This window comes from Vigna umbellata, chromosome 3 (assembly GCF_029865625.1).
Source record: "Vigna umbellata cultivar VRB3 chromosome 3, Vumbellata_1.0, whole genome shotgun sequence".
Classification (NCBI taxonomy): Eukaryota; Viridiplantae; Streptophyta; class Magnoliopsida; order Fabales; family Fabaceae; genus Vigna; species Vigna umbellata.
In genome coordinates this window covers 21,258,173-21,273,383 of record NC_142167.1, presented here as the reverse complement: position 1 = coordinate 21,273,383, position 15,211 = coordinate 21,258,173, and the positions used below count along the sequence as shown (strand labels likewise).

Below are 15,211 nucleotides of genomic sequence, written 5' to 3'. Positions count from 1 at the left end.
TCAGGAAAATGGAGACATTACATTAATATTAATATGGGCGTTCAGATATTTACGGAGAGAAAGGGACAAGTTGGTTCTTCTACAACATGGGTAACACAAAACAAAAAATAAGGAGCCAAAAATGTACGAAGATGAACCTTTAACATATCACTTGTAGACACATGAATCGGTTAAATTCAGAGGTTTTCCAAGTTTGTTGCCATGCAATGTCACAGAACATCTCACTCTTCGATAGAATTTAGACTTCACCAACCTCCCCAATATGAAAGCCCTTGATCTCACCGTAAACGTCAGATTCAGCGGCAATGCAACACTCTCCAAATGCTCCTTAGTGTTTCCCAGAACCGACACGCCGCCATACAGAGGAATCTGGTGTCCAAACACCACCACCGTCAACTTTCGGTCACTCTTTCTAGACTGGTAGAACTTACGCATCTGTTATACCCAATTTACACACAAGTAGAATAAATTATACAGATAATCATGTAGAATTAAAGGTTATTTTATCACGAGTAAAAGAACAACGGCATGTGGTAGAGATTAACGTTGAAGCGTGTCGGGTGGAAATACCCGGGATGAATGTCTGTGGGGATCCGGAAATCTAATTGTGATCCAAAAATGTTGCAATGCAATAATTACTGTGAAGTCACGTGAGAGGTACGGTGACTTCTGGGCATTTGCAAAGAGCAATAAAGCCTCTGTGCGTATTGAATAATAGTCATAAAAAGAATCATCCCTTTTATTACTAAAAAATTCTGTTTTGTGGGTCCCCACAAGTAGGATGATGTGGGAAGCTTAGGGTTATAGCAGCTTTCGTACGCTGCCCTATAAAGACGACCAATCAAATTCAACTTCCCCTGTAAGGCTGTTCCCACAATCACACACCCCCATGCATTTGCAGGCCACCCTTCAACGTAACCATTACCATTTCTCTCTCTCTCTCACATCCTTTTTCTACCCTTAATGCATCAAACTAACTAAAAGGTCAAATCAACGCTAATGCATCACTTTTTGCTTAATTTAAAATTTTAAGCACAGAAAGAGAAACCTGGCCAGAGCCTATTGCGAGTTGGTAATAGCTAAGCTCAAGAGGCGTTGAAGTGACGTGAACACCGAAGAAAGTCGCAGGATTTCTGTACACAATTCTGACCGTTGAGTTCAGCGACAACATATCGGTTGGTACGCCACTTCCGTCGTTCCCCGACTGAACATTCAAATTCTCGAACACCATGCTCTGTTCCACAACACAACGTTTCCTTAGGCTTCGTTCGTTACCCACATAAAACAAATACTACCATCACAGACATAACAAGAAAATAGATCGAGGAATCAAATCAGAAGCAGGCCCCACCGTCGCTACATTCTTAGAAATTAATCATTGCACCGTGCTACCCGATACAGAACAAAGCTACAATATCGTGTTTGAGCGAGTCACGCAGACATACATGGTAATAAATAAAAATTATATCAGTTATTAAATTGTAATGAAACCGAGTCGGGGGAAGACCGACTCGGGCGGTTTCCCGCGAGTGAACTCGCAAAATGTTACCTTGACGATGAGTCTGGGCTTGTAGCTCTTGCTTGCGCCCCAGAGGATGACGGCGAAGAGTGTGAAAAGCATGAGAAAGAGGAGGAAGAAACAGAAGTAGAGGCGAAGGTTGCGGGAGGAGCGGTCGAGGTCGTCGCCGTCATCGGCGTCGTCGTCGGGATCGGCGTCGTGCTGGGGGTGGGGGTGGAGCTTCTTCCAGTTGGATGAAAAGTTGCGAGGGTTTTTGAGGGAGGCGGAGAAGCGAGAAGTGGAGGATTCTCGAGAGTGGTGAATGGGGGAAGAGAGGTAGTAGTGGAAATGGTGGTGTGGGGAACCCATGGGGCTTGAACCGTAGGACATTTTCTCAACATCGTGGTTCGAAGGGCTCTGGACATAGTACAGTGGCCGCCGGGGAGGGGAGCGCGCCGGCGACGATTGCTCCATGCTGTTGCTCGTTATCTCCGAGTCCGATTTCGTGTGCATTCTTCCTCCCATCTTCTTCTCTCTCTCTGCCACTGCAGACGACTACCATCCAAGCTTTTAGTTTTTATACAAGAATAAAATTATTTAATTCATCTGCGGTATTAACTCCGTATTATTAAAATAATAAATTAAATTAATTTAAAATTATTTAAATTTATTTTATATTTTTCATCAAACTCATTACAAAAATTTTACTCTCTTTCGGTCTAAATAATTCAACTTTTTACTTTTTTCAATTTCTTTCTTTTGTTTTTAACTCTTCTTCAATTAAAAAAAACATTTACAGATTTTCTTTTACAACAATGCCAGAGTATAGCATTCATTAACAATACATACATTTTTTAACAAAAAACCAATTGTGTCTTATATTCAGTACTGTAATACGTAGACCGTTGCTACCTCGGTGGTGAGTGTTTTGTTTTCGTCCCGTTGGCTTACTGTTTACGCAAAAATTAGGTTCGTCAGCGACAATGGAAGGATCAAACATGGTTGAAAAGTGAAGAAAGGGTTATTTGAAGTTTGAATAGTTGAGAGATAAGAATGGTTGTGGGGCCATTCTCTTGAATGTTTTGAATTTCATGCATTAAATAACATCACGAAGTCTAACTGCCGGGTTCTGGTTTTTGGCCGGCATTGTGGTGTGTTGGAATTCTGGCACAACTTGGTACCACGCGGTTTCTATCACCTATTTTATTGAAAATTCCAAGCCCTAAATTTTTTAGACAGATGAAAAAACGATCGTGTACAATTAAGCCTTTTATTTACTCAAACTGTTCTTTTTGGTTGTCGTGCTTCTCCTTCACTGACTGAGATAAACCCATTGTTTATTCAGCTCAGAAGCTTTGTCCCAGTTGTTTCTTTTCAAGTGTTATGGGTCTAAGTAAACTCTTCTCTTTGTAACAGTTTTTAAATTTTAAATTTGAGTGGAAAGTTTTTTTTTTTTATTTCACAATTGTTAGTGTTCAGTTAAATTGAAAAGTTACGTGAAGAACTTATTCTGAGTCGACAAGTGTCCGACAATATCAATATTAAAAGTATAATAACCTATCACTATATAATAATAATAATGTATTTACAATTTTAAAATGTATTTTTTTATTAACATTCATTTAATTACAACTTAATCAATAATAATTTAGTTTAAATTTAACATAATTATCTTTAAAGCTAATTCCGGTTTAGTTTAATCATTTCACTTTTTAACCATTTTTCATCAAAACATAAACTAATTAAAGATCTTAAATATGATTGATTGTGCTCTGAATTCAAGTGTGAGTTTAACTTCTATATTGGATAGAAATGAAAAAGTAAAAATTATATAAAGATGAAAGATTCATTAACTCATTATCTTAATGTTTTGAATAGAAGGTGGTGTCAATCTCTTATATGATTGAGCTCAAATCTCAATTAGTATTGTATCTCTTCAGTGAACTCCCTTCCTCTTACCCCGTTAAGATGAAAGATAATATAAAGGACTACTTGTGGTCGTGGTTGGTTGAAAATACTTATTCTGAAGAGGGAATATACCTATATGGAAGGAACTCACCCTTGAGGATAAGTCTAAATAGATCGTTAAAAATTCAAATATAAATCTAACTCCCACATTGGATAGAAATGAAAAATAAAACACGAATTCCTCCCATTTAGACCCAACACAACACAGATTAAACATAAAGTAATCAAAGATCTTAAATGTTTTAAAAATTAATAAAAAAAATACCATGTTTTTACGGAAGTTACCACTAACCATACTTTTACAGAAGTTACCCCAAAACAACGTTTATGATTGGTTTGTATGAAGCATCAAAGTACAAGGGGTATTAGGTGTGAGAAAACGACCATGGCAACCATACTTCCAATTGAGCTTTCAAGCTCTTCGCTGCAGCAAAATATCTCTGCATCCAAAAGGAAATTCAGCTCAAAAACATCACATCACTTTCTCTAAATGCATAACCATCCATTATATACCCTCTTAACTCTTTTCTATCTTCTTCTGCATCCATGTGTAATGATTATTTTAGACTCTTGTTTTGGAATGGCACACTGCTTCTTTTAGCACCTAATGTCTAACTAAAAATATATTTTTTTTATTATTAACCATTGTTTTCAAATAGTAAGCCTTTCTTCCTGTTTATAATTAATATTTACATTGCATAACATTCTCATTTATAATAACAGTAATCACCACGTTTGAAATCTATTTTATCCTCAGTATCATCAACAATCAGAACGGCAACATATTGATAATAAGATTATATCTGTATGGAAAAAATAATAGTATTCTTATAGCATAATAACAATGATAATAAAAATCATATCAGCCGTAATAAAAATATTGACCTACTTATTATTCACTTATTAATAACAATAATATGACAAGTAATTTTTAAGTAAAAATATATTATTATTTTTAAATAATTAATGTATTGGATTTTGTAGTTAAACATTAATTACGTACTGTTATTAATATTTGAAGTGTTAAACTTGTATGGACCGTATACATGAGAACTTTAAAATGATATCTTTTTTTTTACAATGATTTTAAAATAATGATATTTAATTATTTCAATAATAAAATATTATAATATACATAGTTTTGCTACAAATAATATAATTATTTTAAATTGTATATGTTTTTTAGAAATAATTTGTTTAGATCTTTACCTTCTTTCTATTTATATGTTTGAAGATTGAAGAAGACTCTACTTTATTGATAATTTAATTCATTTGTTCAACCAAGTAAGTTTTTCCTTTGTCTATTTTAGAATCAGTTTAAGGTTTGGTATGCATGTAAGGTAATTTGCTTTTTGCATGTAGTTTCTAAAGAACATTTGTCCAAATAACATCATTAAGGCATGATCATATTGTCGATCTGAATAATTCTTGTACAAATTTTGTCCATTTTAGTGTTCGAGGGTGTTTGTCATTGAAGGACCTGTGTTACTCCTAAACACACAAAGAAAACTAGTTTTAAATTTAATTCTTATAAAAAATTCATAAATTGTAATACATTTATGATGAAATTAGCTAATGAATGTGTTTAGAGTGATAATTATACATGTCTGAAAAAATTGATTGAACTTGGTTGAACCGTGATGATGGTCTAAATGAGAAAAGTGAATTGTATATTGAATTTGATATCTGAGTTGTGAAGTTGAGTAATAAATATATGGAATAGTATTCTAGTTTGTAATGAGTCCATTTTGATTTAACTAGCTGAATTAATGAATTTAGTTAAAAATTATATATGTAATTGCAGGATTAATTAATTGTGTTTATAAAATGGCACTGATGAGTGTTAGTCAATTTAGTATTGTATGATTTATTTAAAGATATGTGATTTTGATTTAATTGGTATCAAAGAGCGTTGATATTGTGAAATGTGAGTTTTTTTTTTTTGTTTATAGGATAATTTCATGAGACCATTAATCAACCATATTTGGCACTTCATAAGCTAGGAGTTTGATATATTAAAATATTACGAAGTTTATTAAAAGGAAAATAACTCATGTCAAATTGTTTAATTAAAACTCAATTGGACAATGGTCATCAACTTGGTCGATCCTAGTGATACTTTAGTATTGTTGGGCACAACCAATACACTGAACTCATTGACTTGTTGCCATTGAGCACCACATTTGTACAATTGGTTTACCCTACTTACCGTCCTGAGGAGCTTTCGTAAAATTGAGATTCGCGCTTCCTTAATCGTTAGATTAAGCTGAAATTTTGACAGTTGATCCTACACACATAAATCTTTATTTTGACTATTGGAATATTTTATTAAAGTTAGTTAGAATAACGCTATTTACAGTTATGATGTACTTAATGTAAATATTGCATGTAAAAAGATTTGGCTAATATAATAGAAAATAAATTATAAAATACTACATATGTAGATTGAAATAAACAATAAGTGATTTATCTCACTAGATGAGTTTGAATTGAAATAAATGCCATATGTAATAATGATGTGATGATTTAAAATTTTATGAGAATGTGATGAATGAAATAAGTGTAATAAAATATATTTATAATTAAACATTTAAATGAACAACATGATATATACATCAATATGTTTCTGAGACTAGGTTTATTTGGTGGATCACAGATGGAATCCTTATATATATGTATAACGCTTGATTTGAATTCATAACACTAATTGAGTGGTTACACAAATCTTGACGAGTAACATATAATATTAAGGTTAATATTAATAAAAATACTTTTAATAGAAATTCAATTGGACAAACCAAGAATTAATGTTAATATTAGTAAAAATACATTTAATAGAAATTCGATTATATGAATTAAGAAATTCAATTGGACAAACCAATAATAAAAGATTTTTGAAAAGTGATAACCAATAATAAATAGATTAGTTATCAGGTTTAAGAAAAATGAACTGTGATTAATGTAACTCTAATAAAAAATTAATAGAAAAATTTATAAACAAAAATCTAAATATGATTGTTTAAATAAATATGTTATCGCATTTAATGTTTTTCTGATCTATCAAATACCGATATCAAATATGCAATTATCTTCCAAAGATATTTACATCTATTCAAAATTTAACAACACTCGACCACCATAGCAAAAGAACCATAGCAAAACAGTATTGTTCTACAGCGAGGAAATTTTGTATACAATTTAATTCAGATTTTTCTAGCCGTTCAGTTGAATTGGGCACAAAACAATTATCAACGCAACGCACTCCCCCAAAATGTGTAACAGTGCTGATCATAGTCATAACAAAAAAATAATAATTACGGGCTATCTTGATGCGAAACAACGACAGCAGACCCATTACTACTGGGCTGGGCCTGGTTGTTTGTTTCCTCAAAAGTTTTGACAAGGTCAGGGTCCACATTCTCCTGGGGCTCCCAAGTGGGCTCCTCTAAATCGGCCCATTTAACTAAAAACTCCGGCGTCCCTTCATCAGCGATTCTTTTCGCGAGCACCGCCTCGGCCACGGCGTATTCAAGGCCAGCCTCGTAGTCTCTTACAAGATCCTCCGCCACAAACTTCGCCTTCACCCACTCATTCGCACCACCGTCCTTCCACCGCACAAGGTACTCCAAATTCTCTCCTTTCCCTCTCCGTTCAAGAATCTCCTCCACCTCTGCGTACTCGAACACAGCCCCTTCCAAAACCCTAACCACTCCCTCAAGCCCAATCCTGCGCCCGAACTGCAACGGATTCCCCTTCGGCGTCGCCTTCAGAATCTCCCGCGCCAGATCCAACGCCGTTCTTCCACGGTCATCCGCCACCTCAGGATCCGCGCCCAGATCCAGCAGCACCTTCGCAACACCGGGCCTCACGTACCCCGCCGCCATGTGCAGCGCAGCGAGACCGCCGCTGCGGTCGCGGTGGTCCAGGTTCGCGCCAGCTTCCGCCAGCAGTTTCACGCAAGGTTCCGAGCCAAGTCCCGCTACGAAGAGGAGCGCGGTACGACCTTCGGCGTCCACAGCATCGACATCGCGGCCGTCGCCGGATTCGAGGAGGTTCCTCAGCGCGGGCTCATCGGCCTTCTTCGCGGCGGTCCACCACGGGGTTTCGTACTCGGCGACGACGTCTTTGGCTATAAAGTCTGCGGGAACCCAAGACGGCTCGTGGCCGTCTTTCCACTCGATGAGGTACTCCATTCCGGCGGCGGCGTCGAGGGCTCTGCTGCCGATGATGCCTTTGACTTCACCATAGGACTCGTCTTCGGTGTCTTTGGAAGCTGCTTGTTGTTGGTTTTGGAGTGCGGCGGTGACGAGGCGGAAGCGCGTGGGGTTTTGGCGGATGGGAAGAAATGGTTGTTGTTTAAGGAAGTGTTTGGGGTTTGAAGAGAATTTAGTTTTGAAGTGGGAATGAGAAGCTGGTTTGGGGACGAAAATAGCTTCCATTAATAATCTGGTGTAATGGTTTTGCTATGGTGTGTTTGGAAGGGATGAAGATGAACATGTGGCAGTGGGAGTGACAGTGGCGGAGTGAAATGGGGACTTACTGGATAAGGAACCACATCCATGTTTTGGCTGCCATTGGATTTCAACAAATCATAACTGCCAAACTGGACTATCTTTTCTTTTTCTTTTCCTGCGCAATTTTTTCTTCTAATTTATTTTACACCATTGCTGCCAATAAATTCAAAAAAACTCCAGCCACAAATTTTTGTGGTTCCTCATGTTTCTCCAACGTACTTCAGAAAATTTTGTCTCTTTACTTGGAGCATTTTTTGTGCAATAAATCAAGAAAACTTACTAAGCTTAAATTAAAATAAAAAATCACTTATATAGTATCTAAGAAAATCCACAGAATATTGGACATAGTATTTTTTTTATAATGAAAAAATAAAATAAAAATCAGTGACTTTATAGAATCTTATTTCACATAATTGGAAAAGTGATTTTCTCATTACTTCCTTCGTAAAAGTTGATGTTCCTACAATCAAAACCTCTAAAACATTTTAAGATTACTCTATTTGATAATTTAATTCTAATATTAAACCAGTTTAATCAATCGGTCCTCAAGACACTGAGACACTAACCCCTTTTTTAGCTAATGGCAGCGAATCTTTTAAGCTCGGTTTCAGAATTAATATTTTTAAGATGATTTATAAGTTTCAATGGCGAAATTACATTTCTTTAACATAATTTAATTTCAGAATACAATAAACAAATTAGGATGCTGCTCCCTCCACCACCACCGTATACTTCCTCCACCTCCCCATATTATTTTAAATACAATTATATTCTTTTAAAAAGATTTTTACTTTTATTCTATTTTAAATAATTTAAAACTCTAATTTACTTTCCCAACACCCACCAGCGGATCTCTCTTCTCCTTTTCCATTTTTGTTTCACCTCCCCATCTCCCCATCTCTTCATCTCTTGAGTGCCTCTAAATATACATGTCTGCAATGTGTCAATCAAGATATCAATGCTGCAATTATATTGACAGGCTTGTAATCTTCCTTTTTGAGATAGAGGCCAAACGGTGGATTGTTTTTAATAAATGCAGATTAAATGACTTTGTAATTTTGATATGGTTCCATTCATTTTTACTATCATCTTCTGAAAGTTTTCATATAAAGACAAACATTTAGCTGTCTGCATACTTCTAACACCAAAAAATATGTTAATTCTATAGTTTCATCCAACAATCACAATTCAAACTATCTTTATGGTTGGAGGAATTCTTACTTGAGCCATAATCAGTTTCTCTACAAAAGAGTTCTTTTGTCAATGAAGAAAACCAATACAAACAAACCCTTTAATAATAATGGAACAAAACCAATGCTTCTGGTGTAGTTCAGTATTCTGCGTGTGGACAACTTACTTGAATACATGAATTTCAAATTCCCATATCTCTGATAGGTTAGGCATGGAATCACTGATAGAAAGAGAGAGAGAATAGTATTGTGTGAAAAAATTGTCAAAGTAGTGTAGTAGTGAGTTAGCCAATTTTATAATTTTATTTGTAAAGTACGCTAGGCATAGTTGGACGGATGTGACATCCGTGTATCCTTGATTTTTAAACGGACGGATATCAACATTCGTTTATCCTTCAACGGATGTTGAAATCCGTGCACAAATGTTGATATTCAATTTAAAATTCAACGTATATTCATATCTGTTTAAATATTAGTTAAGGATAAAATGGGAATGGGGAAGTGCAATGAGCAGTGTGTGTGTGGTGGTGGGAGTAACCCCCAACAAATTATATTCCAAAAACGGAAGAATTGGAGGAGATTGTGTGCGGTCAGTATTATTCATCGATAAGAAAATAATGCATAATTTAATTCCCAAATCAGGGCCCATTGTTAAGCCCGCATGGTGCACTGCACTTTTTTTTTCTCAAGTCGGGCTTTGCTCTACTACTGGATTGGGCTTTCATTATTCTTTTTTGCTGGTTCTTCTGAGTACTAAACATCGGACAGAAGAATAAGATACATTAATCTATATATATTATTTGAGTGTGAATGTGTAATTTTTGCATTTGGAAGGTATCAATTACAAGCATAGTTTAAAATTTTCTTAAAATTAAATAATTTGGTTTTTTCTTTCCTTTAATACTAACGTGTTCGTTGAAATTAGACAAAAAGTCATTAAATTTCCAAAAACCGTAAAAGAAAACGATCTCTTAAGCTTTTAATCGAAACTAAAATTTCATACAGATAAAACTAAGAGAACCAAATCTAAATTGAAGTAAATACAAAAACAACAATGGTGGAAATCGAAATATTCGAGAAGCCATCAACATTACGTATACGCACACTTGGCTTTCCTTGCACCAGCTCATACGCTTCAATCAAGGTGGAAAACAAAACTCTCAAATTCATTCATCATTCAAATGTCATGACTCCTAACAATAAACTACGTCAACTGACACGTCGTTTGTCAATGTTGGAGCAATATTTGCATGTGACTAGTTTGAAAACTAACCAAAGATATTACAGAAAACCAGTATGAAATGAAATAAAACCTTAGAATAATCGAATTAAATTGTGTATACGAGTAAATATAATTGTACACCTAATAGTCAAATCCACCAGGGTGTCATGAGGAAGTCAACAATAATGAAAATTTGATCCATACAGATAAAGGAGTGTAGAATACATTATTGTTATAAGAGGATGAATGAAAGAAGCAATACCAAAAACCGAAAACCGAAACATCTAACACAGAATGTCCCAAAAACGACAAAGGTACCATAATTGTTTCCGCGTACAAATATCATTGTTTGGGGAAATTTAATTATGATTAGAATAGCGCGTGTCACGTCAGAATTCGCGGCCGCTTCACTGCAAATGCTAACTCAATGATACTAATATAACCACACGCCTTCACCGCCAAACTTTCTTATTCCCTTTTCCCACCGTTTTCACTCGTGCCAATCCAACAACCATTTCCATTCGCTACTACTTTTTTTTTTTTTAATTTTTTTCTATTACAATGTTAAAATAGTTTAGTTACCTTAACTCCTGTTATTGTCCTCTTATGTTATAAATACAGCACAAGCCCTGTTTCTTGCCACTTCGATCATAACATCAAAACCTCTCTCTACACTTGTCTCTCTTCTCTCTCTCTCTCTCTGTCATAAGCCATTTTCCTAACATGAAGCTCATGAATAAACCATCACAGCTACGTGCTTTATCCTGTTTCTGTTCCATTCTGCTGCTTTTGGAATTCGTTTTCGTTGCTGCGGAAGATCCTTATAGATTCTTCGACTGGACCGTCACCTACGGTGACATTTATCCTCTAGGGATTAAACAGCAGGTTCGTGATTTTTTTTTTAATTTGGTGCATTTTGTTGTATGTTCTCGTTCTTAATGTTTGGTTGGAATGTGTATTGCAGGGTATTTTGATCAATGGCCAATTCCCAGGCCCTGAAATCTATTCTGTTACCAATGACAATTTGATCATTAACGTACGCAATAACTTGACCGAGCCGTTTCTTCTTTCATGGTAACCCCTCTTTTTTTTTTTCATTAAAAAAATATATATTTTGACATATATAAAATTTTTACATTTATTTTTTATTATTCTTTTTATTTTTTTTATGATTATTTCACTCTTATACAAATATGTTAAATGTGAAATGAACGTAAAAATGTATTATCTAATCATTCCTCCTTTCGTTCTCTTAATGGTTTCTCAAAATTTCAATGCACTTTCTTAATAAACATAGAATGTTACAAATGTAGTTCAACAAGAGGTTTTGTTAAAAACAAGGTTATTAAAAAGGCGGCCACTTCTTAAAGCGTAATCCAACTGGCAGAGTGGTGCACTTTTTAACTAAAGCATCGCTTGCTTCGTACAAAACCCTAAAAATGTCTTGTTCTGATTTACCTTGTTTGGAAAAACGCGTTCGTAGCTGTGTTTTTTAAACTCCACTCACTTGTTCGGTTATGGAAGCTAATAATTAAAGTCACACATTTGCGTATATGTGTTTAATTATTACTCAATTTAGTTTCTCATTTTAATTCCAAGAAATTTGTTTGTTTTTTATTACAATTTCGAATGAATTAGGAAAAGAGTTACGCAATCATTTTCTTCTAAATAAACAAAATTTTAAACTAATTTGGTAAAGATTTTTTATTTCACCACTTTTTGAAAGCGAGCAAACTTGTGAAGTGATAGAATTTTAATTACTTTTGTATATTTTAAAGTGAAGTTAGATAGGAATGGGAAGCAAGGAAGCAACTCCATATTTACTTTTGTTGTTGTCATTGATGAAGAGAGTGGAGACTGCGCTCTCTCATCTTTCTCTTCGGTTCACACTGACAGATAGATCTATACAACACAAAAACAAAACACGGACTTAATAAATGTCTCTCTTACCCATCAATTGGGCCCATTAAGTCTTATCACGGACCAGACCCATTCATCCACAAGCCCACATCTGTAATTCACGAGTCAGGCCCTTGAGTCATAATGACCTGCCTCCTACCTTAAGGCCCATCCTTGTTTCGGCCCATTAGTAATGGGCCTCTACCCTTGCCTTGTAACAGAGTCTTTGTTTTTTTTTCTCCACTGAGTGACCTATAATTTGCATAATAATTAGAAAAAGAAGAGCAATATAGTTATTTGTTTGGTGAATTGAACAGGAATGGTGTTCAACAAAGGAGAAATTCTTATCAAGATGGAGTTTATGGAACGACATGCCCCATCCCTCCAGGGCAGAATTTCACCTACACACTTCAAGTCAAAGATCAGATTGGAAGTTTCTTCTATTTCCCATCTCTTGCTTTCCACAAGGCAGCTGGTGGTTTTGGAGCAATCAAAATCCTTAGCAGACCAAGAATCCCTGTCCCATTTCCTGAACCAGCTGCTGATTACAGTCTTCTTATTGGTGATTGGTACCAAATCGATCACAAGGTAATCAACACAATCCAAAAATTCCCCTTAAATTCTTTCTTTTCTTATCCTCATCTATTGACATATGATTTTTATTATCTCAGAAACTTCAAGGTGTTCTAGATTTTGGACATAGACTTCCGTTGCCTCAAGCTGTTCTTATCAACGGTCGTCCAAACGGCACAACATTCACAATCGAACAAGGTATGCCTATTTGTTTTCCCTTACAGATTGTTGTTTTGTTTAAGGTTGTTGAGTTTTGTATGATAATGTTTATTTTTCCATCTCTTATAACAGGGAAGACATACAGGCTTAGAATATCAAATGTTGGACTTGAAAACACTCTCAACTTCAGGATCGAAGGCCACAGCATGAAGTTGGTGGAAGTTGAGGGAACTCACACCATCCAAACCGCGTATTCCTCGTTAGATGTTCATGTGGGACAGTCTTATTCTGTGCTTATCACAGCCGATCAAGCGCCTAAGGACTACTACATTGCAGTGTCCACTCGTTTCACTGACAAAATCATCACGAGCACTGCCATCCTTCACTACAGTAACTCCCAACAATCTGTTTCTGGCACAATCCCTGGTGGCCCAACCGATCAGATCAATTGGTCCATCGAACAAGCTCGTTCGATCAGGTACTTAATTCTCTTCATTACCACATTCACAATGCATACATCCAATTCTCACTCTTCATTTTCTTGGCTCACATTCAACGTTTGCAATTTATAGGACAAACTTGACAGCAAGTGGACCAAGGCCAAATCCTCAAGGCTCTTACCATTACGGTTTGATTAACATCAGTAGGACAATTACATTGTCGAGCTCAGCGGCACAAGTCAATAAGAAACAGAGATATGCAGTGAACAGTGTGTCGTTCGTACCAGCTGACACTCCTTTGAAGCTCGCCGATTACTTCAAGATTGGTGGGGTTTTCAAAGTTGGAAGCATTCCCGATACCCCTTCTCGTAAACCCATGTATCTTGACACCTCAGTCATGGGTGCCGATTTTCGAGCATTCGTTGAGATCGTGTTTCAGAACAACGAGAACATTGTCCAGAGCTGGCACATCGACGGATACTCCTTCTGGGTTGTAGGGTGAGTTCTCACATTCATATCCATCACTCTCAATTTAATAAGTTCACTTCATATCACTGAAATTTTAACGTGGCCTTCATTTTGTTTCAGAATGGATGGTGGTGTGTGGACAGCTAAAAGTCGAAACGAGTACAACCTCAGAGATGCAGTGTCAAGGAGCACGACACAGGTTAGTAACTTGGTACTTAACTGAATTTGGTTGGTCGGTCGGTCTTTTTTCCATTACCATGTTCAGAAAAAAGATAAATTTCTGAAAAAATATGTTACAGGTGTATCCCAAGTCATGGACTGCAATTTACATGGCACTGGATAATGTGGGTATGTGGAATGTGAGGAGTGAATTTTGGGCACGACGATACCTTGGACAGCAATTTTATCTGCGAGTGTATTCGCCAGTTGGATCCGTCAGGGATGAATACCCGATTCCCAAAAATGCTCTTCTTTGTGGCAAAGCAGCAGGAAGAACAAGTAGATGAGAATCAAATCAATCGATCTCAAACACCTATGATGTCTGTCAGTAGCCTAGTTATGCAGGGACTCTCTTGGTTTCATTCTTTGCAAATTTCTTCACCATTTCTTTGTATCGATGCTTTGGCACCATCCTGTATTGTAATAATTGAATTGTTACCATTGATTTATTTTTTAAACAAATAAATTTCTCACATGTATTGGTAAATTTCTTGTTTTAAATGCATAAATCAGTTTAATCTGCATGCACTCTCTGTGAAAATTTGAAGTTTCAGTGATTAGATTGAAGCGTTTTAGGGTTGTTCGCTAAGTATTACACGTTATTGATAACGACAGAGTTCTGCTAAAATTTCAGAATGTTCAAACACATTTTTTCATTAAGTATAATAAGCCCAAGCTCTAATAGAGTTTCACGGGTTGTTTCTCAGTGCACCTAATCTCAAAGGTTACGTTAAAGAAACGAATTTTAAAATAGGTTACTTCAACGAATTCTTCTGAAATTTATTAAAATATTTTTTAGATTTCGAAATATGTTAAATCTTTCGAAAAATCTTTTAATAGTTAAAACCTTTAAAAAAAATTCAACAAATTTCGAATTCCAAATTCCATTAAGAAAAAAAATCTTTTAGTGAATTTTAAAATTCTTTTATGTAACATCTCAAAATATAGCATAACAATATATCATAGATTAATCACATATAATAATAAGATAGAACAGTTCATCAAGAGTTAGTAGAGTATTTAACCTTACAGTTATCCAAAATAACTATAAAACTAAAAAC

At 35.6% G+C, this 15,211-nt stretch overlaps 2 protein-coding genes and 1 pseudogene across 2 annotated transcripts; 1 reads left to right on the top strand and 2 right to left on the bottom strand.

Moving 5' to 3' along the window:
• Positions 1 to 2,067, bottom strand: LOC124829550 (late embryogenesis abundant protein). The gene is made up of 3 exons (XM_047303082.2): positions 1,550 to 2,067; positions 1,049 to 1,234; positions 1 to 435 (listed from the first exon to the last, which is right to left on the bottom strand). The coding sequence occupies exons 1-3, from the start codon at positions 2,021 to 2,023 to the stop codon at positions 148 to 150; spliced, it is 948 nt and encodes a 315-aa protein (XP_047159038.1). The 5' UTR covers positions 2,024 to 2,067; the 3' UTR covers positions 1 to 147.
• A 4,552-nt stretch (positions 2,068 to 6,619) lies between these two features.
• Positions 6,620 to 8,058, bottom strand: LOC124829552 (signal recognition particle 43 kDa protein, chloroplastic pseudogene; annotated as a pseudogene).
• Positions 8,059 to 11,023: 2,965 nt separating this feature from the next.
• Positions 11,024 to 14,623, top strand: LOC124829554 (L-ascorbate oxidase homolog). Its single transcript, XM_088109731.1, has 8 exons — positions 11,024 to 11,277; positions 11,357 to 11,466; positions 12,609 to 12,879; positions 12,963 to 13,062; positions 13,156 to 13,501; positions 13,596 to 13,961; positions 14,052 to 14,130; positions 14,231 to 14,623. The coding sequence occupies exons 1-8, from the start codon at positions 11,116 to 11,118 to the stop codon at positions 14,435 to 14,437; spliced, it is 1,641 nt and encodes a 546-aa protein (XP_087965857.1). The 5' UTR covers positions 11,024 to 11,115; the 3' UTR covers positions 14,438 to 14,623.
• Positions 14,624 to 15,211: the final 588 nt, after the last annotated feature.

Bases quoted from the DNA above. Each gene is read 5' to 3' on its own strand.
- LOC124829554 (XM_088109731.1), top strand. From the start codon at position 11,116: ATGAAGCTCATGAATAAACCATCACAGCTACGTGCTTTATCCTGTTTC. The intron at 11,278-11,356 runs GTTCGTGATTTT...TGTGTATTGCAG, and splicing joins CTCTAGGGATTAAACAGCAG to GGTATTTTGATCAATGGCCA. The intron at 12,880-12,962 runs GTAATCAACACA...TTATTATCTCAG, and splicing joins GGTACCAAATCGATCACAAG to AAACTTCAAGGTGTTCTAGA.
- LOC124829550 (XM_047303082.2), bottom strand. From the start codon at position 2,023: ATGGGAGGAAGAATGCACACGAAATCGGACTCGGAGATAACGAGCAAC. The intron at 1,235-1,549 runs GTAACATTTTGC...GTTGTGGAACAG, and splicing joins AGCCCAGACTCATCGTCAAG to AGCATGGTGTTCGAGAATTT. The intron at 436-1,048 runs GTTTCTCTTTCT...TGGGTATAACAG, and splicing joins TCGCAATAGGCTCTGGCCAG to ATGCGTAAGTTCTACCAGTC.